This window comes from Aythya fuligula, chromosome 13 (genome assembly GCF_009819795.1).
Source record: "Aythya fuligula isolate bAytFul2 chromosome 13, bAytFul2.pri, whole genome shotgun sequence".
Classification (NCBI taxonomy): domain Eukaryota; kingdom Metazoa; phylum Chordata; class Aves; order Anseriformes; family Anatidae; genus Aythya; species Aythya fuligula.
The window spans coordinates 7,082,921-7,107,105 of record NC_045571.1 but is presented as its reverse complement, the minus strand read 5'-3'; the positions used below and the strand labels follow the sequence as shown (position 1 = coordinate 7,107,105).

The 24,185-nt window shown below is 41.0% G+C and overlaps 1 protein-coding gene across 1 annotated transcript; it reads left to right on the top strand.

Moving 5' to 3' along the window:
* The first annotated feature begins 64 nt into the window (after positions 1-64).
* Positions 65-19,109, top strand: LOC116494495 (COMM domain-containing protein 5-like). The gene is made up of 7 exons (XM_032196411.1): positions 65-236; positions 2,485-2,645; positions 3,709-3,737; positions 7,635-7,685; positions 11,829-11,924; positions 13,542-13,617; positions 17,300-19,109. Exons 1-7 carry the CDS (start codon positions 65-67, stop codon positions 17,399-17,401), a joined length of 687 nt encoding a protein of 228 aa, XP_032052302.1. The 3' UTR covers positions 17,402-19,109.
* Positions 19,110-24,185: the final 5,076 nt, after the last annotated feature.

Sequence of the window (24,185 nt, the reverse complement as noted above, 5' to 3'; positions counted from 1 at the left end):
GCTCCTTCCGGCGGCCGCTGCGCCCCCTGGCGCGGCGGAGGGGCCCTGCCGGGGCGGCGCTGCCATGGCGGCGGCGGCGGTGGCGGCGGGGAAGGCGGCGGGCGCGGCCCACGGGCACAGCGAGGGACGCGGCGGCGGCGGCGGCTTCCTGGGGCCGCGGGTGCCCGCTGAGGTGGAGGCGATGGCGCGGGGCGTGCAGGAGGTGGGCCACGACACCTTCCGCCGCCTCCTCAGAGGTACGGCCGGGCCGGGGGGGGCTGCAGCCGTCCCGGTGCCGTCCCGGCCACATAATCGCGGGGCGATCGGCGAAGCTGCCGGGAGCAAGGGGTCGGGCTTGGGGCTCGCTGAGGGGAGATCAGGCTGCACGGCGCGGTGCGGGGCCGCCGCCCCTCTGTGCACGTTCCTCCTGCTAACTTTCGGGCTGTTTCATCGCTTCAGTCAATAAAGGCTTAAAACAGCTGGTAGTTGTCTTTTAAAAAAGATTTGTCTCTAAGAAGTGTTGCTATGCAGGGTCAGAAAGGGAAATCCTGAATGCAGGAAATCCTGGATGCATCGCTCCCTGCAACAACTGCAAGCAATAAAGCTACAGATAGGCAGGGAAATTTGGGACAGAAATAAATACCGATGTGGAACCAGGTTTGCTGTCCGGTGCAGGGAGAATGGAGACAGAAAGGCTGCATGGGTGCCAGGAAACCTGACCGTCCCCCAAGCCCCGCCGTGGGTTTCGGTCATCCCCGGGGTGTGCAGTGAGTGCTGCCTGCCCTAGGGGGAGCACACAGCCCTCCGCAACTGCAGCCAGGCCGTGCAGGTTCACCAGTGCCCGCAGATGGGCTCCCAGGGCCCTGCAGAAGCATCCAGGAGCCTTCTGCTCTCGCTGGGCTGGGATTCACAGCGTGCAGGACAGCAGTGTGCCCTTCCACGGACGGGCAGTATGAAGACGTGACAGATTTCAGCTGGCTGTGTCCAGATTGCGCTGGCACTTGCACCAAGTTGTCTTTTTGATGCTGTTGGAGTCAATTTATCACTGAATAATAACTAATATATTAAAAAAAAAATGCTGTTTCATATGCCCACTCATTTAAAGACACAAAACCTGCATATAACAGTATCTGTAAGTGATGGTATCGTAGGCAGTGCTAAACTGCAAGTCTGTGGCCGCAGCATCCTGTAGGAGCAAGGGACTCTCAGCAGGGAGGCTCCGTTGGGACGAAGTGCTCTGCACGTGATCCAGTGAACAGGCCTCAGTGGTGATCTGTGTTTGGCTTTTCCGGTGAATTGAATCTTCTTCCTTTTTTTCAAAGGCAGTTTCTTTGTCTTAGAGCAGAGCCTTTTCCAGACAGTGTGGAAAGCTTGGTGCTAGCACCCTGTCCATCCTAGCTAACCACTGCCAAGTCTGCGCTGCAGATCGTGCTGTACACATTCAGCCAGCCACATGAGTGATCCAGGACTCACCACTTTATTTGATGTGCATGTAAAAATGAGAAAAGCAAAGAAAATTTTTCATGAATAAGAAGACAGCAGTCAGTGGAACCCACACAACACCAACAGGAAGGCTGACAGTTTACAACTTTTTTTTTTAACCATATTGTTAAACTAATCTCTTAGTCTTGGCTTTTGGTAAGACTTGATGGTCATTTTTAACTTCAGTGTTTTATTAACAGCACTGTATATGACACATTATAAAAGACTACTCTAATTCCTCAATCCTGCAATGGGATTGTGTCAGTAATGTCTTTTTTTAATCCACCATGGGGCTTCCTGTGGCTCCAGCAGTCCTTCGAGACCGATCAGAGTGCAGGACAGAGGCTGATGTGACAACAGAAATTTGTCATTTGTATAAGCCAGGTTGTATATGGAAAAAGAATGAATAACTGAGTGCTGGAAGGCTGAGATAAACTCAGAGAAGTTTCAAGTGTGTAATATTGCTGTGTGTTAACAGTCGTTTCCTTCAAAGCTTGAATAAATTGGCAGTTGTGCTAACTATAAGACTTGAAGGTTTAGTTTTGTGTTCTTGTTCATTTAATTGTTAGTCTCTGCTGATACTGCAAGACAAATTGTGAGAGATGTTAGAGAACAGTGTTGAATGGTTTACTCTGTAGTGCTTTCTTGTGTATCGCAGCTGTAGTTAAGCTGTAAGCAGACTGGATGTGAACAATGTTGATGATAGAAGCTCACGTCAGATGTGAACTCATGAGCAATGAACTTTTTTTTTTTCCATTATCCCATTGGAACCAAATTCCACAGTGAAATCATCTCCAATTTTAAAATGCAAAGGCTGAGTATGTTGAAGTTCTCTTGGTAAAGTGTTGCGAGACTGACCTTTGGTGGAAGATAATCAGATGTATTTACAGTTTGAGAGTTTGATACCAGGAAAAATGTCAGCACACTGAGTCAAGTACAATCACAGACATGCTTATGTTAATGTTCATGATCTCTGGGGCTTCCTCTTTCTAAAGGGATCTTGCGTTGCTTTCTTATTCACAGTCACCATTAATGCGTTGGAAGGAAAAGACTGCAAAGAATCTGTCAAGCTGATTGCAGAAAGCACTAATCTCTCAGAAGAGCAGCTTGCTTTCCTCATTTCTGGCATGTATACCCTTCTCCGAGAAGCTCTGAGACTCCCCTTATCGACTTTCAAACAAGAAGTAAGTTCTGGGCCTCGATAAGCTGAAGTTGTATGAATTACCATCTAAACCCTGTTTACCAGAGCAGGGAGCTCCACACAGAAATGTTGATCCAAGTTAGAGCAGTCAAAAGAAACTGCTAGAAATGTAGAGGTTATTTTTCTTGTTGTGTAGATTTACAGAAAAAAAAAAAAAAATTAAGCTTTGGGAAAGAGATTCTTCTGTCTTTTTCTGCTGCAGCATCTTGTTTACTGTGTATGTTTATTTTCACTCTTAAATTAAAACCCCAGAAGAAACCACTGCAAAATGTCATTTCTCTGCCATTGACTCTCTCCCTTACCCTGTGTGTTCACACATTTTGTTTACACGTACAGACAACTATGAGAAATTGTCTGTCTTCATAATTCTGCTTAGAGGAAGGTGCGTGCTATGGCCAGAACAACATAGTGGGAAATGGGAGAAAGTGCTACTTGTGCTTACACTATGGATGTTCTTTGTGAATATGCATACACCTGCCATAGTCCCAATCCCTATTTCTTCTTCATAGCTATTTTCTTCACTTTTTTGTTACCTTACACTTTTTCTTTTCTCATTTTATTTTTATGCGGATGAGCCACTTCTGACACCTCTCTCTAGTTTAAGAGACTGTTTTCATATCTGAAAACTTTCAGGAAACTCAGTGAAAATGTGTTTTTAATATGTAGAGCTTATCTTTTGCTGCTTCTTTCCTGTTGTCATAGTTTAAACGAGTTACTGCAAAGCACACATGAGAATAATGTCACATAACTACTCTAAAGAATAAGATATGTTATGGATAGCTATGTAAAAGAAATAGTAGGGATGCTGCTTTCAAAAATAAAGCTTTCCAAGAGATTTAGGCCTTTAGAAATAATTTCTCACAACTTAATGGAACACTTTCAGAAATTTTTCTCAATATGTAATGTGTCATTTCAAAACTACTGGCACTTGAGACTAAAACTTTTGGGTGGGAAATACTAAGCAAGTAAGCAATATTAATTTATTTGATAAGAAATCAGTTGTCATGCCTACATCCTGTAAAATTTTACCTTCCTTGTCTTTCTAGGTTTTTAAGGAAGACCTAAAGGAGCTCAGGTATGCCTGTTTTTTCCATCTGTTTTTTTTTTTTTTTTTTACAACTTTTATGTAACTGCTACCCTAAATCAACTTTTTTACACAACAAACTTGGTATAGAAATTACCTGTAAATAACACACAATACATCTGTCGCCAAATGTCACATGAAGCCAAAGGAAAAAAACAGGTGTTGTGTAAGACTTGATTTAGCACTGAGCATGAGCAGTAAATTTCACATGCTGGGGAGATTGGTCTAATTTAGCCTGTAATGTAGGTTATGCAAATGTGAGTGACCTTCTCTTTGTCATCCCCACCTTGCCCTGCAATATGTTTTAACGTGTTTGGTAAGACAGCGATAACATTTCAGAAGCTAAGAAACTGCCCTACTTTTTTTTTCTTCTTTGAAAGGCCAATGATATAACATGCATGAAATCCTACCACCTTGTTCCGCTATGATCTCTCCTTCCAATTACCCTTCAAAGCATAACGTTTGTTACATTGACTACAGAGTCTGTTCAGAGTATCTCCGAATAGAAGTACATATCCTAAAAGCCAGACATCACATACTAATAATCTTTATAGGGTTTTCCCTGATTTCCATATCCAGTGGTAACAAGAGGATAACAGCAGTTTATGTTTTCATCTATAGAGAAACTCATGCACCAAGGCCCAAATGTTTTAAAATGTTAACTTCCTACAATTCTTTGCATTCTGATTACTACCTAGGAGATAAAGCTATGTTTCTAATTCTTTCTTTTCTCCTTATTTGTCCATTATCCTGCAAATCAGCTTCCTCCTCAGACTCTGTTCTGCAGAATCGTAAGCATAAGTTGCTTTACGAGCAACTTAAGGTTGTAAAAATTTGATGGATATCATCAGTGTCTAATTGGTGAGAAGTGTAATTGAGGCCATGGTGAAAGGTGCCTTGCTTGTTGATATAATTTTGTCTGCAGCTCAGTGCTAGAGTCTGCCCTTTCTTTTGTCTTGTGAGCTGAAATGCAAGCTGCTTCCTCTGGCACATCACGGAGTTCACACCCAGGTTAAAGTAGGTCAGTAAGAAACTGATGACTTTCTTTTGACCCAGTGGGAGTTGGTGTATTTTGAGGTGCACACGGAATGCATTCAGTGTGATTAAGGAATAATGATGAACTCTAAAATCTCTGTGCTGAGTTCTTTTGGGGTGGATGAATATTCTTCTACTGAACAGTAGAGAAAGTAGGTATACAGGAGTGTCAGAAGTCACTGGCTGGGCTGGCTGTGTACACTGTGTCCAGAAATACAGGCTCCCGGGCCTCTGTCCTTGTCAGCTGACCGCACTTTAATGCCTTACTCTTTTGTATTTGTTCTCTTTTCTTACTTTATGGACTATTCATGGCCATATGAAGATGCTTTTTGGTCTGAATGATCTTTTCTCTCTCCTGTCTTGCTAAATCTTTTGTATTTTGTTGGTCTGGTTAATATGACTGACATAGCAACAATATTCAGGTAACTGCATTTGTGTTGCTTGCACTCACATGTTTTATGTGCTGCTCATCGTTGCTCATATGCTCCCATGATTCTCAGAGGTTATTTGAATTCTTCCAAACTTCCACCTCTGACAGTCTTTTTTTTCAAGTGAGTAGCTTTCCTTGCTTTGTGGATAAACTTTCAGAACAGCTCATTCTACTCCCAAGTTAGGGTACTCAGTAAATTTGTTAGCACCTTTGATTCCCATGGGAAATGTCATTTCCTATGTTTCCCAATGCAGTCAGGTCTGGTGGTGAAATACCTGCGTGATTTAAGGCACCTACTAATTACAATCAGACATTTATCCTTTTGCATTGACTCCTGTGTGTCATCCTGTGATCATGTGCACAAAGAACACGTGTAAGTAGTTGAACAGCAATGTCATGGCATTATTGGCACCCAGTGTTTGGGCAAGTATTTTGGATTTTAAGCCAGAAATTTTGCTCATTTCCTTTTTTTTTTTTTCTTTGGTCATATCTTCTTTTAAGAGGATTGAGATCTGAGCCAGGTTACCTGTTTCAACTTCTCATGCATTCTATTCTGTTCCTTTCAGTGAAGCTGAAGATTGGCCTAGTTCCATCCACATAAAGTCTTGTAATTCTCAATTTCCTGGTGATGCAGCTGGTCTTGGCTTCTAGTTTTGTTAGAGACAGAGGCTGGGAGACATGCCCACTTGTGATTAATTAGATCGGTGCTACTGGTTTCACAGGGTTGTCATCCCATATCCCATATTTTTTTGGCTTGACTGGCTGGCTCAGTCAGTAAGAATAAAAATCACACTAAATTGTGAGTGCTATTTTCTCCTTCCCTTCTCTGTATGTTTGATGAGTTTATGGCTCGGGCCAATAACATGGGATTGAGACATCCTTCCACCTTCTTCCTTGCCCTTTGAGTCCCATCCTCAGAATGTTCCTTTGAAAACTGATTACCACCTGTAGCTCAGGCCTTAGCTGTGCCATGTTCTGTGTCTGATCTGCTTAGGATGTGACTGGTCTAGTGTAAGCTGCTTGAGCCAGGAACAGAATTTGCAGCAAAATCACTAACTGCATAACAAAAATAATGCAGGCTCCAAGGTAGCAGTAATGCTTCTATTTTAGTAACACGTGCTCTTACGTTCAAGTAAGTGTTGTGATAGTTATCATAATAATCATCTTACAACCCCCTTTCTCCAGCCATTCCACTATGTAGAGAGGCTATTTGGTCATCATTAGCATGGATTAATGATATGTTTGCACAGATAGTGTAGGTAATGTTTGCAGAAGTTGCCTTCTCTCTTCTGTTCTGAAAGACACGTGCAGCTGGAAATCACTGTCTAGTCCCTCCTCCTCAATTTCCAGCTTGCCTCAGATAACTAGCTTACTAATACTACTATATGCAGTTTTATCCAAGTACCATTTTAAAACATGTTTCAACCCCACTTCTTCCTTTAAGGATTCAAACTCTAATAACTGCCATTTCATTTTCCCACTGTGTGAGTTGATGAGTTGATTTTTTTCCCATCATCAGACACTATAAGCCCTTTAGGACAGGTAACTTCTTTGTTTGCTTTGTCTTTGATAGACTGCTGTGTATCTCAAGGGATTGGTGAGTAATGTCTCAGGGCACTGATTCATGTTGAATGTTGGATTTAAGCGTGGCAGCTGAAACAGTTACTTCTTCCACTTGTTCAACTTGCCTCGCTGTAGGAGGTTACTGTCCCCATGGCAAAGGCAGCTGAATGGATAGTGTTTGCTCTGCAGTCTTTGCAGTTCATGGCCTGATACATTGAACTGAAAATCAACAGCAGCTTGTTTGTAAAGCAGCAGCAGCATCGGGGGAATGGTGAAGTGGTGGAGAGGCAAAAGGCAGATGGAGTGTGAATTATTATATTCAACTTGTTCTTAAAGTCCCAATAAATTTATGCTTGTCTTCCTCATGTTAAGTACACTCCTTTTGTAAGTACTCTTAGCTACAAGGACCTCTATTTTTACTTTTGAGGGAACAAGTCACTCTATCTTGTTTCCATTACACTTCAAGGTGAAAGTGAAACGTAAACGTATAGGTTTGGGATTTTTTAAAGCATTCATTGATGGTCTGACTTCTGCACTTGTCAGAGTGATCAGCAAAACTTTTCTTTAATGAGAGAAGTTAGGCAAATATGGGGTTCTTTTGAAACTAACTTACAATTCTTTGTAGGACAGGAGGATGTAGTACAGCTTTTAGGGTTCTTGTAAAAACGGTGGCTGTTATTCCGAGAGCCTAGACTGAATCAATACTGAAGTGCTTACGTAAGAACTGATGGCAATTTTAAGCAATGGAAGATGGAAAATGTTGACACTGTATTTGTGTTCTGCAATAGTTATTTTGTAGCTAAGCCCATTTATTTGTGGTTACAAAACACTTGACTGTTCTGTATTGCTCTTTCTTTAAGGATACCAGAAGAGTTCATCACGGACTTTTCCAGTGTTGTCTTTGGTAACAGGTTAGTATTTTCATGTATCATGCACTGGGCAACCCTGCTGGTTGACCAAGTCCCAGACCTGTTGAAGAAACAGCAATTCATGAGAACAAGATTTGCACAGTTATTTTGATTCTGTATGAACTTCTGTCCATCAGGTGTGGCAGTAAATAGCTTTCCTGGCATTTTTGTGATCATTGCCAGTCAATTTTTTATAATGTTCTATATCCTCTGTAAGGTGCATCGATACCTACAGATGAAAAATACAGTGCAGAATTAAGTGATTTTATCATCATTATCATTGCAAGTTAGAGCAAAAGTGAAAGACTTGCCTTGTTGACAGGAAAGCTACAAGCAGCCTTTTACATGCTGTGGCTTGTGGAAGCTTTCTCAGATAGCATTTAATCAAGTGATAACGTACGGCTGAATTCACACTGGGCGCCTTGATGATACATACCAGATAGCAACTGCTCTACTAGCTGTTATTCATTTCACCAAGCAATATACCTCATTAGCTTCAGATGGTGTACTAATCAAAAAGTTTCTTAAAAGGCTCTCTCTGCTGTTCCTTTTAGGACTTCCTTTTTGTTTTTCCGTACAGTTCTCTACTCAAACATATCTGTCTTCTTCTATATGTGGAAACTGCTTGATCTCAGTGCATATGCAAAGCTTTCCTCCTTGAGCGGTGAGGCAAATTTAACATTCTTAATTCTGTGTCCCCAGATCACTGACCTAGAGCTGCTTCACATATTCTTCATGGAATACTGATAGTTTTAGTTGTGGGATTTCAGTTACCCTTGCAAGGGTCTGAATGCTGCTACCAAAATTCAAAATATTTTTCATTTCTTTGCTCAAGATCTTGGCTTAAAAGTTACGGTTCTTGGAGTAAAAATAAATTCAGCCTTCTCATCTTTTCTCTGCTATTCTGTTTGAATTATAGGTGTTAAAGAATGCAAAATTCATGGTTGCAAAGTGGAAATATTGTTTGCAGTGGAGAAAAGATAAATTTAGATGTCATTTGAAGCATGCATGATTGTCTGTTTTCTACTGTGAAATCACGATGCTGGAAAATTTAGCTTTTTCTCATTTCAAAAGCTGTGATTATCCAGTGTAATCTTGCTCTGTGTTTTGAGACCAGAGAAGAGCACCTTGGATCTGATTTCTAGACAGATCTGCTTTTATCATCTTAAATGTAGCACTGAATCATACATATGCTTATTGAGTTGTAAATACATATGATTGTGATGGTAAGAGAAGGATCAGCATCTGATCAAAAATTCAGCATGAGCTAGATAACCCAGAAAAATCAATTTCAGAGGTTTTTAATACTTTTCCTGCCATCTTATCCTATTTTCGCCATTTTGTTCATTGAACAACTCTGAAGTGCTGGAAATTTAACATTCTTAATTCTGTGTCCCCATAGTTCCGTCAAACTACAGAGACTGAAAGGGAAGAGAAATTTGGCATGCTGGCGCCATAAAATAACTGCAAGAAAATAAAACTTTTTTTTTTTTTCAAGGGAAAGCATAGCCATATTTTGTCCCTCTTTGAATATTTATAGTAAATGTACTGTGGTTTTTTTTAATAGCATAGCTTTAGTTTCTACCATGAGTGGGCATTCTGCATGCCATCTGACAGTGTTTGACACATACCAGTTTATACTTTTCTCCCAGTTCAGTGGCCTGCTAGGCTACGTAGTTATCTGCATCTGAAACCATCCCAAATTTGTCTTCAGTTTTGATACTGTTAGGTCTGTTGCTGCTCCAAATTCTCTAACATTCCCTCTTCAGTTGCTCTGCCGCAACCTTTGGCAGGTGACATTCTTGTCAGCAGGTGTATCAGCCTTCCCAAGTGTAATTTGGATGTTCTCTAATTGATCCATATTGCTTTACTCTTTCTAACTTCTGTCTTATGCATTATGTGCTGACAGTATATTGCAGCTGTTGGCACAGAGAGTTTCTGAAATGTAATTATATTCCTTTGGTGTTGGGTACAAGGTTCATTGAGTTTCTTCTGCTCCATTTTGTTCTTCCTCTTAGAAACCAATAGCTTGATGTAGGGCCTATATAATTTCTGTATGTATGTTGGCCACTATGTGCATTCCGTCATTCTTACAGGATTCTTTCAGTTCAGTTGTGATCCTGTCCAAGCTGGAAGGGTGCTGACAGAAGCTGAAACTGAGCTATAAAAGTTGTGAGTCTCTGAGGAAATGGTATTGAAGTACAGTCGAGTTTAGCCACAGAATTGACATAATGATATTGAGAAATGTCATCTCTGTCTGGACATCACTGATTTTTCCCATCACTGCTAACTAGAACACCTTCCTGTCATCCCTGCTCATTATTTGCCCAAAATGCCGGTGTTGCACTGAATGAACTGTCCTCCACTGAAGGAAGCGGCAGCAGTCTGGCTATTTTTAGACAGTCCCCAAATTAAGCAATACTCTGGCAGCAACTCACCACTGAGGGAAAGGCCTGTTCTTATTGTCTAATCCTGCTAATGACCATTCCAGACTGGCTCCTGACGGTTGCACCCAGCTGTGGTGACCTACTTCTAGTAGTAGTACAGTGAGTAAGGACCAGCTGATCTCTTTTCTCTGCTCGTTACTTTGCCATACTATTAGGGATGTGTGTCACTTCTGCCCAGCACTCCCCCAAAAAAAGGATAAATTCTTTCTTATGTAGCAAAAGCACTATGCAAGAGTATTGGAGGATTTTAGCCTGTCTGTGTTTTGTACCTTATCAAATCACTAATCTTTCTCGGCAGTTTCTAAAGGCACCAGCTAACTTGCACACAAGAGGCTGAGTAGGGATGTTAGACTATCATTCCTACAGTCCTTGATTTGTTCAGAGAGGATTCCTTTCTGATGTAAAGACTGTAATTAGATTATGTCTAGCACCATGGATAAAGGATGTAACGTTTCTTATCCTCCCTTAGCTGGAGTAGCTTTGAAATGTACTGTAAATAACTGCCAGAGACATGGGATGCTTAACAAAAAAAAGCAAAGAAAAAAATAAACCTATTTGGTAAGTAACACACAGGTCCAGACTAGCTCTCTAATGGACCAGTGGAATGATCTCATTCTGAAAGCATTTCTCTATGTATAGCTAAAAATGGATGGTTGTTATGTCTTTGTATCAGATTTGGCTTGTTTACTTACCCAGAGCTTAAGATGCTATTAAAATTTTAAAGACTGTCAACCGTCTGAAGTTTAATCAATGTCAACTGTATTTCCTCCCAGAAATAAACTGAGGCTTAATGAGCCTGATTCTTCCTGCAATGAGTAATAAAGGCAAGCTGGGCTTTCTTAAACACTAGTCTAGACAAAAGTCATGAAGGTGGTGCTGGGGCTGGCAGTGAACATCACATGAGGAATTTGGAATTTGTAAAGCATCCTGGATTAGTAAGAACCACTGTATGGTTTTTATTTTTAAGGTATGCTCCAGAGTACACACTAATATCATTAGATTTAAAGCACTGCTGCTAGCTAATTCTAGATGCTTTCTGCTGAAGGAGCCCAGTGAGCTTGTTCCAACTTTCTGGCTTGAGAAGTCATCTGTCTTCTGTTCCTGCATGGAGATTTATTTCCAGATCCCTTTCCATACCTCTTAGAGTTGCATGAGAATTGAAATAATAGATACGCCAGCCACCATGATGACTCTTACTAAACTCTATAATGACCTGACTTTACTGGAATTACACAGAGTAGCTTTGTCTCTCTCTCTCTTATTTTTTTTTAATAAGAAAAAAACAAACAGTGATGATATTTAAGCACAGGAAAATGGCTAATCTGAGCACAGCCATCTCAAATACACAAAACCACCCATTCAAACCTCTTGGGACACCTGTGCAGGTGACTGAGCACTGGAACAGGTTGCCCAGAGAGGTTGTGGAATCTCCCTCCTTGGAGGTACTCAAAATCTGTCTGAACGTGGTTCTGACCAACCTGCTGTAAGTAGTTCTGCTTGAGCAGGGGGTTAGACCAGATGACCTCCAGAGGTCCCTTCCAACCTCAACAACTCTGTGCCACCTCTCTAAATGAGTATAAATGGACAAGAGAAACAAGTTCCAGACAGGTTTGTTCTGGGGAGTCTTATTTTACTTTCAGATATATTGTTGCTTTTACGAATTTGCATTGCAGTCTCCTGTTTCTGATTTACTCTGTAGGCGTCCTGTTTCTGAAGGCACAGCTCTGATACAAGGAAGTAGGCTGCCAAATGTCCAGGACTTCAAGTGGAGAGTGGATGTAGCTATATCCACAAGGTAAAAAAAGAGAACCCTGCATGACCACAGGAAAGATCTGTCCAAGGTTAAACTGACTTCTTGTGCTGCTTAAAATGTTAATAGTGTTAAAATGTATCTTGCTGTTAGGGATTTGCATGTAGCATGAAATGGCAAGATAAGGAGGGAATGTTTTGACCAGTGTGTAAGTCAGTTTATATACAAAAGGTTATTGCTATTATGCAGACTTGCCAACAGGCTACTGTCTCTATCTTCTACTAATATTTTTTGATGCTGCGTATTTGTTACAAGCTCTAAAACTTGTGTGCTAGAAACATTTGACTCCAAGTTTGAGTCTCTCTTTTAATATTTTAAAACTTGATGGAGCTGATAAAACTCTGGTTCTCACTGATGATGGAAGCAGTTAGATGGATTGAGCCTCAAGCAGCCAGCCAAGCTCTCAGTTGCGCTGGAGTATGGGATGGAAATTGTCTCTTCAGTTCTCAAGTAGACTCTCATTTGTGTGTAGCACGCGTTAAATAAAAGGACTTGTCATAACTCTCAAGTCTGCTGTAGACTCGACAGAGAGGCTTCAGAACAGCAGCGTCACACTGCCATAGTTATGCAATTGGTCATCGATCTGCCTGCTAGCTCCTTTCACAAAACAGGAATAAAGGCCTTTGTGATCATCCTGTCGGTGCCTGCAGTGAACAGCTTCTTGCCATCTGCCATGGCATAGGCAGCTAGGGGATGAATCTTTGGCTAGAGCCGAAGAGTCTTTCTGAAGCCAAGGAAGAAGGCTCCTAAGTGGAAATTCTGATGGCCACGAGCTTCTAGTTCAAGTGGCTCTCAGATGAGCAGTGCTGTAAGCCCCACACAGGTATCATGATGCAGAAAAATCTGCACCTATAAGAGAACAAAACGTACAGATAAACGTCCTCAGGCACAATGCTTGCAAGCTGCAGGCAAATCCTGTGATTGCTTTCCAAACAACACAGGAGCGAAGCATTATCCTTTTCTATTTTCCTTCCTCTTATTTTCCTTTCCAGTCAACCTCCCCTTGGGAATTCTTGTTTATCATCCAGCAACGGCCTCTGTGAAGAGGCATGGCTTCTGGCTGTAATGCCTGTCAGTACCTGAGCAGGTTTTGGCAGGATCTGTTGATGGAAGCTGCACAAGAATGACTCATTTCCCCTCATTGGGTCATCAAGTAAAATAAAGAGCAACCCACAAATTTAGGATGGAGACTGGGAGAACTTATTTCCCCAAATGAGACAACAATTGAAATTACGAAGGGATGGAAATGGTTAATGCAACATAGGAAAATGCACAAAAAAAAGTGTGCATTAGTGCTAGCAGTAGCTGGTCAGCTCTTATCCCTATCACAGTTCCACTAAACTGACAGTTCTGTAAAATGAAAATGCTCCTAAGCTTGCCATTAAACTATTGACGTTTTTTTAGTCTCAATACTGAGGTAAATTAGATAGTCTTCTGTGTTTATGAGTTTCCAACCAGCCAGGTACGTGACTCTGTAATAGAAATTACTCATGTGTTCTATGTAAAGCCTGTATGAACATCTTAAATGGTTAGCCTACAATGCTATACTCGTCATGCTGCCGCTGTCTATTGTTGTAGTGCTAATAATGTAAATAATTTCAGTTCACTGGCCCGTGCACTTCAACCATCCATTTTAATGCTGATGAAGCTTTCAGATGGGACAGCTCATCGCTTTGAAGTAAGTCTGATTGCCGCAATAAATAGAAAAGAAACCACTTAAAGTTCTTTTTAGAAAGCTGAATTACTATTTAAAACCTTAAAGCTTTTGTAAACAATGCATTGTCGTTGGTTGGTTTGTTCTTTCCTCCATGTTCGGTGTTACCACATACAACACATAACTGAATGCCAACTAAAATCATTTTGTACCTTGTTCCTACTCAAATTTTGCTGCAAATTCATTTGGTAGAAGAATGTTATACTGAAAAGCACTGTTGCATAATACCTGGTTTGGTTAAAAATTACAGGTTAGATATCAACTCTAACCTTCAGACCTGATGATGGCTTTTGAGAGGAGAAAAATTAGTGTGTAGTTTATATAATATATGGTGCACTACTAAACCTCCTACCTGGTGAAACATTCTCTTCTGTGGCAGAGGTAGTCTTGTTTTCTTCAGATCTTGCTGCTAGAAAGTGAAAAAACTTCTTTGCTTTTTACCTCAGAATTAGTCAGTGGCAGCATTTATGACTCTGTACGTAATTGCTTGCCAGAAAATGGCATAAACCCTTCCATAATTCTAACCTTTGAAAAGGAATGCTATTTGTTCTATAAATAACGTGGTAGTGCATGCAGGATTTCAGTGCACAACAGGCGTTGTTACATTTGAACTCTTTAAAGATTTTGGCTTCAGTTCATGCATTAGTAGTAGTCTGGAGGAAGCACCAAAGCACAGAGGGCTTAAAGAGGTGGAGTGGTATCAGTGTTACGTTTCGCCAGAAGACAGCTGTTGAGGAAGGCATAAATTTTGTGCTACATTGCAAAGTGTTGGGGTGTCACTTCACAGAAGGTCAAATTCACTTCTCTGTGGATAGTCCTTCTTAGAGCAGCCTGTAGCCCTGACTGAGGTCTTCCATGGAACTTAAGTGATGCCAGGGACTTCAGGTTAACTCTTTACAGCATGGTGAATTTCACTTAAGAGAATAAAAACTAGCATGTACTCTTAACTGTTTTGATTTGGGTCTTTGTTTCCGTTTAATGTCAAGTCTTGATGGCATGATTCGTGGGGTGTTTTGGTTTGGGAAATTTTTGTTGTTCTGGTTTGATTTTGTTGTTGTTTTGTTTGTTTAAGTCTGCAGAAGACACGTTGCTGGAGCTATTCTGCAGTGGGGATGTGCTGCTATGCCTGTCCAGTGCATGCAGAAGCACAGATAGCTGATAGCAAACAGTATGCCTTCCTCTTAAAATCAGCATTTTGCTGCTGCTTAGACCTGAATACCAAAGATCTGTCTGTAAACAGGATTTCTGTATCTGATGAGCGGTCTTCACACAGACACTTTTTGAGATAAACTTGTGTTTTGATTTGATACCATATGCAAGTAAACACAGTCCTCACCTCTTCAGTTTCCTTTCATTCCAACATGTACTGAATGTCCCCTTAACTAACAGGGCTTATGTAAGGTGATAAGTCCCAAAGATAATTCCATTATGAACAATTTTAAAATGTACATGCCAGAGGGAGAAGTTGCACTGTTTGGTCTCCTGTTTTTTGTTTTTGTTTTGTTTTTTTCTTTGGGCTTTTTTTTTTTTGTCTAAGCACACTAGTTTCTGATTTCAAGTTTTCATTTCAAGTTTCGTGGTATATATGTCAAAAATGCATTTTATACATTTCTGATACATATGGGAATTGTAAATCAGATGCTGGATTCCTGTCACATAATTGATATCTGTGCTACAGTGGGTAGGATGACAAAGGAGTCTGTGCCTTCAGTGTAGACAAAGTAAAGCAAATTAGCCAGTGCTCTGCAGAGCAGCCTGGGACTGTACCCACGCAAGCACATCTGTCCCACCAGTCTGTGCCTGTGTTCAGATGCATTCTCAGAAGGGTCTTAAATGCACTAAATAGACTTCCATCCATTTGGCTTGAAATGTTAAAGGAAAATCCGTTAGTCTTCTGCCTTCTCCCGCTCCTCCAAATGATGAATCTCATGCAATGAAATAACGACCATGGGCACCATTGGTGCCTGATCCACAGAGAGCAGACATTGCCCTTCCATAACCTGATTTTACCTCTTGGCCTTTGAAAAGCTGATCTCCTTAACTTGGAAGCTTGTGCATAAACAAATGCCTGCTGTCCACTTGTCCAGTTAGTTTTGCAGCATTTACAATGCTGAATTGCAGCACATAGCTTTTGCTGTCTAAGGCTGTCCTCTTTTTGAAGATGTTATCTCATTAGCTTCATAATAGGCTCATTTATGAAACTGACTGTAAACTTGCAGTCAGTGTAGACAACCATAAGGCCTCTTCTGTGTTTGAGCAGTTAGTCACCATTAATCCCTTGTAAAACTGCATTTTAACCAGGACTAGGTGGCAAGATAAGGAAATACACTATTCAGTTTGAATGTAAAGCTGTTGTCTGCTCATTAGTTAAATAGTCTTTTTGTGGTAATATCCCCATAAGTGACACTATAATTCTTTCGACTCCTCTCTACCACCTCATGTCTTTATCATCTGATGCAAGTGTTTAGCCGAGTTAATCTGGAACTCAAGGCCTCTTGTTTTGGATGTGCTATTTGCAAACTGAAGATATATCAAGACCCACATAAAAGTCCAGGCTCAAAGAATTTGGATTTGAGACCTGTAAGAACCTTGGAAGTCACGTTCATGTAGTGGTTGCTTCAAAGAAGATTAAATCTAGTTTGATCTTCTGTTCTCTGCTAGTTGGCACCCACAAAACCCCATCAATTTGGCATATCAAGATAACAGGAAAGTTGAGTCTGAGATACAACACATCTGAAAATGTCTGGTATAGAATCAAGGAGTTGTAACTACAACATAACTGGATTTTTATACCCTGAGCATTGCCTCACACAGCTCTTGGATCATTTCAAAAGGAAATTCACCCAAATAATCAGAATTGTTATGGTTGTGACCATGCTGTAAATATAACTTTGTGGAGAGGGTGACAGGGCAGCACCTGTTTGCGTAGGTTAATTATTTTGAATTTAATTAACTACTTGGAAAATTTTAACCTCACAGTGAAAGAGGAATTTGATGGCCACAGTTCTTTCATTGACACGTTGCTATAGCCTGAAAAAGTATATGGTCTGCTGTTCCCTTCTGACTTTGACAGCAGTGGAGACTTGGGGCAGGTCCTTAGTTAACTTAGCAAATGTTTTTTGTGCATGGTTTTCTGTGCTGCTTTACTACACTGATCCAGTTCCATAAGTTGATGGTGAAGAGATTTTTAACGACAAATTTTTCTTCCTTATGAAAAAAAATTCTCACCCAGTAGTAGCCCTTGCCTGCTTTCAGCAATGTATATTATTAGTTCACAGTCTTCTTTGCTCTTGAGGTTGCTGCTGAATCTCTTTCTTGGTTAGAGGCTTGATTCCTTTCTCCTGCAAATTTGGACAAGGAAAATATCTGGAATATTTCCTTTCTCACATCATATAGTATAGAAAACATACTGTGTAGGTGTTATTTGATTTTTTTTTCTGCTCTTCTCCTCTTTATAAAAAGAGGAATTATAAAAGATGATTTATTTGAATTAATTTTATTAACCTCAAATCCTTTGTCTTAAGTCTAAATAAAAAAAAAGCTGAGAGATTGGGCTGCTGCTGTGGAATGTTCCCTATCCATAGGCATGCCCTATGCAAAGTTCCTAACCTGAGTCACATTTTCTAACCTAAGTGTTCTGTTTCAGGTGCCAGTCGCAAAGTTTCAGGAGCTGAGATACAATGTTGCCCTTATACTGAAGGAAATGAATGATTTGGAGAAAAGAAGCATATTGAAGATACAGGACTGAACATTTCTAAATCGAGAGTTTACAGAACAGATCTGAAATCCTCAGTGAATTTCGTGAATGGTAAAGCAGAGGACCATCACCACTTTGCCTGTCTGAAGTGCAATGTAGCATTTATGTCAGTTGTAAATATTTTTTCAATTCAAGTGTTAAAAGCACAAGCTCTTTTCTTAAGACTTAAAAACAAAAAATATATTGATGGAAAAAGTATAATCCTATTTGTGACCATTTTTGCATGATTCATCAAAACATTTTTAAATAACTGTCTTAATAGATGTAAGAACCATTTCTTCCTGATTATGATTCATCACTATAATTATTTTTGAAAGCCTGCTCCCAGAAGCCCCATCAATGTGTATCAGAAGAAAGCCCTGCAATGTCTCAAATAAAAAAAAATTTAAAATAATAAAAAAAAGCAACCCACTGCTGTGCTGTAGTACAACAAATGTGAAATTGATTGAGTTTGGCATAAGTAAAATTGCTGTCTGCCTTCTTGGTGACTCAGGTATAGGTACAGATATTTAAAAGCTAATTTTGAAGAAAATTGTAAGCCTGGGGACCAAGAAAGAAGTATGGATTGAACTTCTAAAACTAATTCCATGGAACTGAAGAAGTGGAAGGTGCAATGCAAGTCTGCCAGGTTGACAAGTATGGGACAAACAGTAGTAATCTCTCTAAGTGGGAATGCCTGCCTTAGCTCATGCATTTCCTGTCTTCAGTGTGAACTGAATCGTCTGACTCATTACAGGGCAGAAACCTCTGGCCTGAGATAGTAGCAAACAGCAGAAGGCAGCAGCATGGTAGACCACTACAGCTGATATACTCGTTAGTAGTGCAAGTCAGAACACAGGATGAGGATGAAGGTGACAGGTATGAGGATATTCAAGCACCCAAGTCAAAAAAACAGTTAAGCACAGGCTGAAGGTTCTTTTGCCCCATGCGTAAAGCTTTGAGGAATTCTGTTAATTTGAAGCATATGTTTGAAGTCTCATTTAAACTCAAGGGGACCACAAATATTACCGGAAGGGTTTTGCCAAGAAGGGATGCATTCCTGAATCAGTGGCTGAAAGTTTTCCCCCAGGAGCAAAGACATGAAGGCTGAGCAACAGCCAAACAGCAGAGCTGATGGGCCCTACAAATACAGGATTTATCCGGCTGTCAGAGGTAATCTAGAACACATATGCTGCTACCAGTGTTGAGCAATGGCTTAACCTCGCTGCTTGCTGGGTTTCTATATAAGTGGTGCCACCCATACTTCTCCTTCCCATGTTGTGTGAGTGTAGAACTCACCTTTATCACCCTCATTCCTTGCAGAAAACTACTGAAATTAAAATTATGGATCTGGGAGGCCTTTTACACTTCAACAGGTGTTTGCAGGAAAGGACGAGTTGGTCTTGGATTTTAAGAATCACAACAGGCATAAAACTTCAGTGTTACACTTTTTAAGAGGAGACTTGTTTGGTGGCAGTCCATACCAATCTACAGACAGATGAATAGCTGCAAGACAAAGCTTTTCAAACCTATGCATGAAAGCGTCCTGTAGTTTCAAGTAATAAACTGGTCAGCCATGATTTTTAACTGTTAAAAAGCTGCATGTCCTATTTGCTCTTTGTAGGGGACCCATCAACTTACAGTATGGTTTGATCCATATTATTAACTATTACGTTTAGCTCACAGCAAAGCAAATAAAAATTAGCTTCTCTAACTTCAAGAGGTCTGTACATTGCATTAATTTGATGTTTTGGTTTTGCTTTGTGAAGTTTGTTCATCTTACTGGAATTCCATTATCACAAAGTGTGAAACAAAACATATGTTCTTATGTTCCTTGTTATAACTTTTCCCTTCTAAATGTTTATCTTTATGTGGTTTTGAGCTGGAAAGGTATCTCAGCTGAGACCATTAATGAAGCCTTTTGTGACAAATGGAACACTGCATGGGTGTCTAACATCTTCTGTTGCTCAAGACATTTTTCACTGGTCAGCATAGAAGAATCCATAAATATGCTTAGCTTCGAGACAGAACGTATTCATTCAGTGGTTATGTAACAGCAGGTGCATGTGTTTCCCAGAAATGGAAGGGCTTCCTGACTATTTTCCACGTGTTCTCTGGAAGGGCTAATGGACCTCTTAGTCTCGGGTTGACACACATTAAGCATCGTGTTACCGTTATTGGTGGTTTACTGTGCACACTGACAGGAGCTTAAACACTTGGGTTTTTATTTCTTACTTGCAAAAAGAGTTCATTTGGGCTCTGCTTTTGACAGATAAGCTTTTCAGTAAAACAGTTCAGTTTTCACCAAAATGGCTAGTGGGAATGGCTGTCAGATAGTTCCTCAGTTTTGATAAAATGAGCCTTCCAATTGGTGAGTTATTCATTAAATATTTGTTTGGCATTGAAATATCTTCTTGCTTCAGTATTAAAATACTCTGGAATTTGAATTCCATTGAACTTGTGACTATAGTCTTTTCATTTCAATACAGAATAAAAGTAACCTTCTAAGAGTCTGGATATGTCTGAACAGAACTGATTTTACCCAGCTCACTCTAGGTTTGGTTATGCTTAGGGACACATTGCGAGTCCCTCTTTCAGTATCACACAGTGAAAGATACAGCTGGAATGGGATGGATGCTCACTGTTTGAGTCCTGAAGTCTTGTCAAGCCAATCGCTAGTCAGCCATCAATTAGGAAGCTGGCAGGTTTGCATGAGAAGGGCGCTGCTTTTCTTACTACACAATGTTCACGGATCAATAGGTAACAAGGACTTGTACAAGTTCTACTAGTACTTGTCCCTGAAAAACAAACCCCAGTGATACACTTGCTTTCTCTATTTGATGGTGCCATGCATTTATTTAATCTGGCTAATGTGTTTGTGAATGTCTTAATCCTAGTGATTTTCTAACCATGACATGTGAACATAAATTCCCTCATCATTACTCCCTTTCTTTCATTTCCTTTATGGCACATGGAACATTACACTTTTTCTTTCAAGATTAACGTGTCAAAACATTCAAACTAGAACTTGAGTTTGATTGTTTTTCAATGTAAATAATTTGTATATGGTAACAGAGACACCCAGTGCATGGAGGAATAGGCATAGTAGGCAGAACGTAAAATGAGAGTTAAAGATAATTGCTAGAAATTGTCCAGAGATTCAGGAGCAAAATAACACAGAAAAAAACACGTCTTCACTTCCTGTTCTCTACCTAACCATAAGTTAGTGCAGCTTCCTGACTTTGGGTTTTAATTGGCTCAACTCCATGGGCCATCTGTCCAAATCTCTTCTCACCTACAGACTGTTAGTGTGAAGCACCTGAGTAGAAAAAGCCATCTGGGGCTTTGTTATGTGACTTAACATTCCTACTCCCAGTGGAGAAGCTTCATCAGGATGAGTAGTATGTCAGAATTTCAGACGTGGTTAGTTGTGTTCATGAGGGGAAAGGAACGGGATTGTTCACTGGTTTTGTGGTCTCTAAGTGTGATGCAGATTATAGCTCCCAAAGAAGACTGAAGAATGTAGTCATGCTCTCATGCTGTCTGTTACGCCAGCCATTAACTGCTGGAAGAAGATCAGTATTGTGCTCGTTGTCATTAAAAGGAAGAAATTAAACCTCCCTTTGTAGAAAAATCATACAAGAGAGATGTGCTTTTGCAGAGTGAGTCACCTCCTAGCTTTAACTTCTTCTGTTTAAGTGAAGGATAAATCAGTTCTTGATCTCATGAACAATGCCGGTAGGTAGGGTTTGCCTTCCTTTTTTTTCCCCCCTTTATAATCAAATACATTTCATGACCCACTGCTGCTCCAAATCCATCAACACATATGAATGTAAGACAACTCCATGCTTTCAGATGTTACATAACCCCCCCCCCAAAAAAAAAAAAAAACACAAAGCAAAACAAAAAACCAGCATATCCAGATTGAGTATGTACAATCAGTTTATACAGCTGTTTTTGCTAAAGCAGTCTTTGCAGAATTGGGCAGGTTGTCAGAACCATGCATTGTGTAGTTGTACTGGTGAAAAGTGAAGTAGTATCTTGGCTTTAAAACACTTAAGTTAGCGAGCGTAAGGTTCACTCTGTACCTGTCACACCCCACACAGTACTAACGTTTACCAAACATCACGCGCAGCAGGAACTGGCAGAGGCAGAGCCAGCTGGTTTCCTCCCCAAGAAGTCACAGAGCTGGTGCCCATAAGCCATCCACGATAAGGTCTTAACAGTTTTTTGGCTTTGGTCTGTGATTCTATGATCCACATAAGCATACAGCCTCTACCACTGCAACAGCTCACAAGCCCCAGCTGCCCTTTTCTCTTGCAATATTTCAGCTACGTCCCTACTGGTGTAAGAGAATTCCCAGAGGTACATTGCACAGTGCTTTTTTGAGACTCATTTTAGTCCCAAGTGATCAGACTGTCAGCTAGCCCCGTGGACGCTTTCCTATGCTGTAAATAGAATCTGTGGAAGTTCCTTTCAGAGCACAAATCCTGATTACATTTTCAGTGATAATCTATTTTCATTCCCTATCTTGAATTCACGTGCTGCTAGAAAACCTCCCTTTATTCCACAATTGTTATCTCTTTAAAAGTGTCTGCTATGTAACTATGTAAATACTGTTGGCGTATGCCTGATAGAGAGATTGTCATTGCATTGCTACTGGTAACCAGTGGTTATGTCACTTTCCCTCGTTTGAATAGGCTTTGACTCATAGTGGTTTTCAGGACAATGGTTATAAAATAACACACTGAGGGGTTGCCGAGTCTATAGTTTTGCAATGGAGACAACTGTCAACCTCAAGACTACAAAAACACATTTTTTCCATTTTTTTTTTCTTTTTGTTAAGGATTTTGTTCTTTTATAGCACAAGTTTTTTTTTTGCACAGAAGTTGGAAAACAAATTGTCTATGTCCTGTTAGACAGACTGAGTTTGGTGGGGAAAACCCACACTTCTGAGCACGTGCCAACTCTTCCTAATTGTTCTGAAGCATTGCCTAACTGAAACTATAAGTACTTCAGTTGTCCTTTCTTTGAATTATTTGATGCCAGGCTGTGCTGTTCTTTGGATTATTGCCTGACTTAACCAACAGGAGAAAGAATTACTGAAACCAGTGATATTCAATTAAACTTTTTCTAATGAAAGGACTTACCTGGCAACTTTAAGGAATATACATACATATATATATATATTCAAGAGCCAGAGGAACAGAAACCAAATTTTTGGCAGGTGCAAAAGTCTTATTATCACAGGAATCAAAGATGACCACAGGGTCTGATGGCTGGCTTTCAATATAAGCTTAAGGACTGCCAGCACATAGGCATCACAAGACTAGCTCTCATTATTAATATACAATCTATGCTATTAAGATTTAAGATCCCGAATTTAAGTGGCTTTAAATTACTTTTTCACTTCGTCTGAATTTTCTTAAGCATCCTCTCTGAACAGGGACTTACAAAAGTCAGGTTGACCTTTCCCTCCTTCTATTTTTTTGTCCCATCCATTTGACCCCCTCAGGACACAGCTTGTCCCTTAATACCTGCTTACCTCATACACTCCAGGCTGGGGAGTCCAGATGCTTCTGTAAGTAAGAAATGAGAAATTAATTCAGCTCTTCAGCTTTGTGAGGAGGCTAATAGTATCACTAATAGGATATTCTCAGAAATTTCAAAGTCTCCAGGAGATTAAAGCATTGTGAAAAATGGCCAATATTTTTAGAGCATATACATACATACATGCATCCTGGACATTTAAAGAAACTCTGACCATAAATCTGTGTAAAACTGCAAGCAAAAACAATCAGACAACTAATTTCAAAGCAACTGCTCCTATTCTACGGCAGTGCAGGGCATTTTCTCCTTACACTCCGTTTTGCATGGAGTTATACAACTAGTGCCAGCCTTTCATACAATGAAAACCGCTGGGTATATGCAGGTTGAAGCAGCCAACGCAGCAAGTCTTGAATAAAAGAAACATACCCTAAGAGCTGTGGGGTTTGTTGTTGTCATTTTTATTTTTTTTTACACACAGAACTCAGTATGGCCAGATGTACATCTACGAAATATCCCACTGCAACACCAGACAAACCTAGCATTTCACTCCTGTGTGGTGCCTGCGTTTCCTACCAGCATGGCTAGCTGGCATCAAAATGGAATCATTAAGGTTGGAAAAGACCTCAAAAATCATTTGGTCCAACTTTCATCTTACCACCAACATCACCCGCTAAACCACGCCCCTAAGCACCACATCCAACCTTTCCTTTCCAACACCCCTCAGGGACAGTGACTCCACCACCTCCCTGGGCACCCCGTCCCAACGCCTGACCGCTCTTTCTGAGAAGAAACATCTCAGAAATTCCTACCTAAACCTCCCTTGGCGCAACTTGAGGCCGTTCCCCTTAGTCCTACCACTAGTTACCTGTGAGAAGATGCCGCCCCCCAGCTCCCCACGCCTCCCTTCCAGGTACTCGCAGAGATCAGTGAGGTCTCCCCTGAGCCTCCCTTCCCCGACCTGACCCTCCGGCTCCCTCAGCCGCCCGGATTCACCTCAGGGGAGCGACGCCCCGCGCGCCCTCACAGCCCGAGCGGAGCCACCACAGCGCTCGGCGCTTCCCGGGCTCCCTGGGGGCGGGCATTTCCCCCCTCAGGCACCACAACGAGCCCAGCCGAGGGGCTCGACCCCTCAGCGCCCAGAGGCGGGCGTCTCCCCCCTTCCCCTCGGTAGCAGCGGCGGTTACAAAACCTCCCGGTTTTATAACACCCCGCGGGCGCCGCCCAATGAGCTGGGGCTCTGCGCATC

Bases quoted from the DNA above. Each gene is read 5' to 3' on its own strand.
- LOC116494495 (XM_032196411.1), top strand. From the start codon at position 65: ATGGCGGCGGCGGCGGTGGCGGCGGGGAAGGCGGCGGGCGCGGCCCAC. The intron at 237-2,484 runs GTACGGCCGGGC...TCTTATTCACAG, and splicing joins CTTCCGCCGCCTCCTCAGAG to TCACCATTAATGCGTTGGAA. The intron at 13,618-17,299 runs GTAAGTCTGATT...GTTCTGTTTCAG, and splicing joins GGACAGCTCATCGCTTTGAA to GTGCCAGTCGCAAAGTTTCA.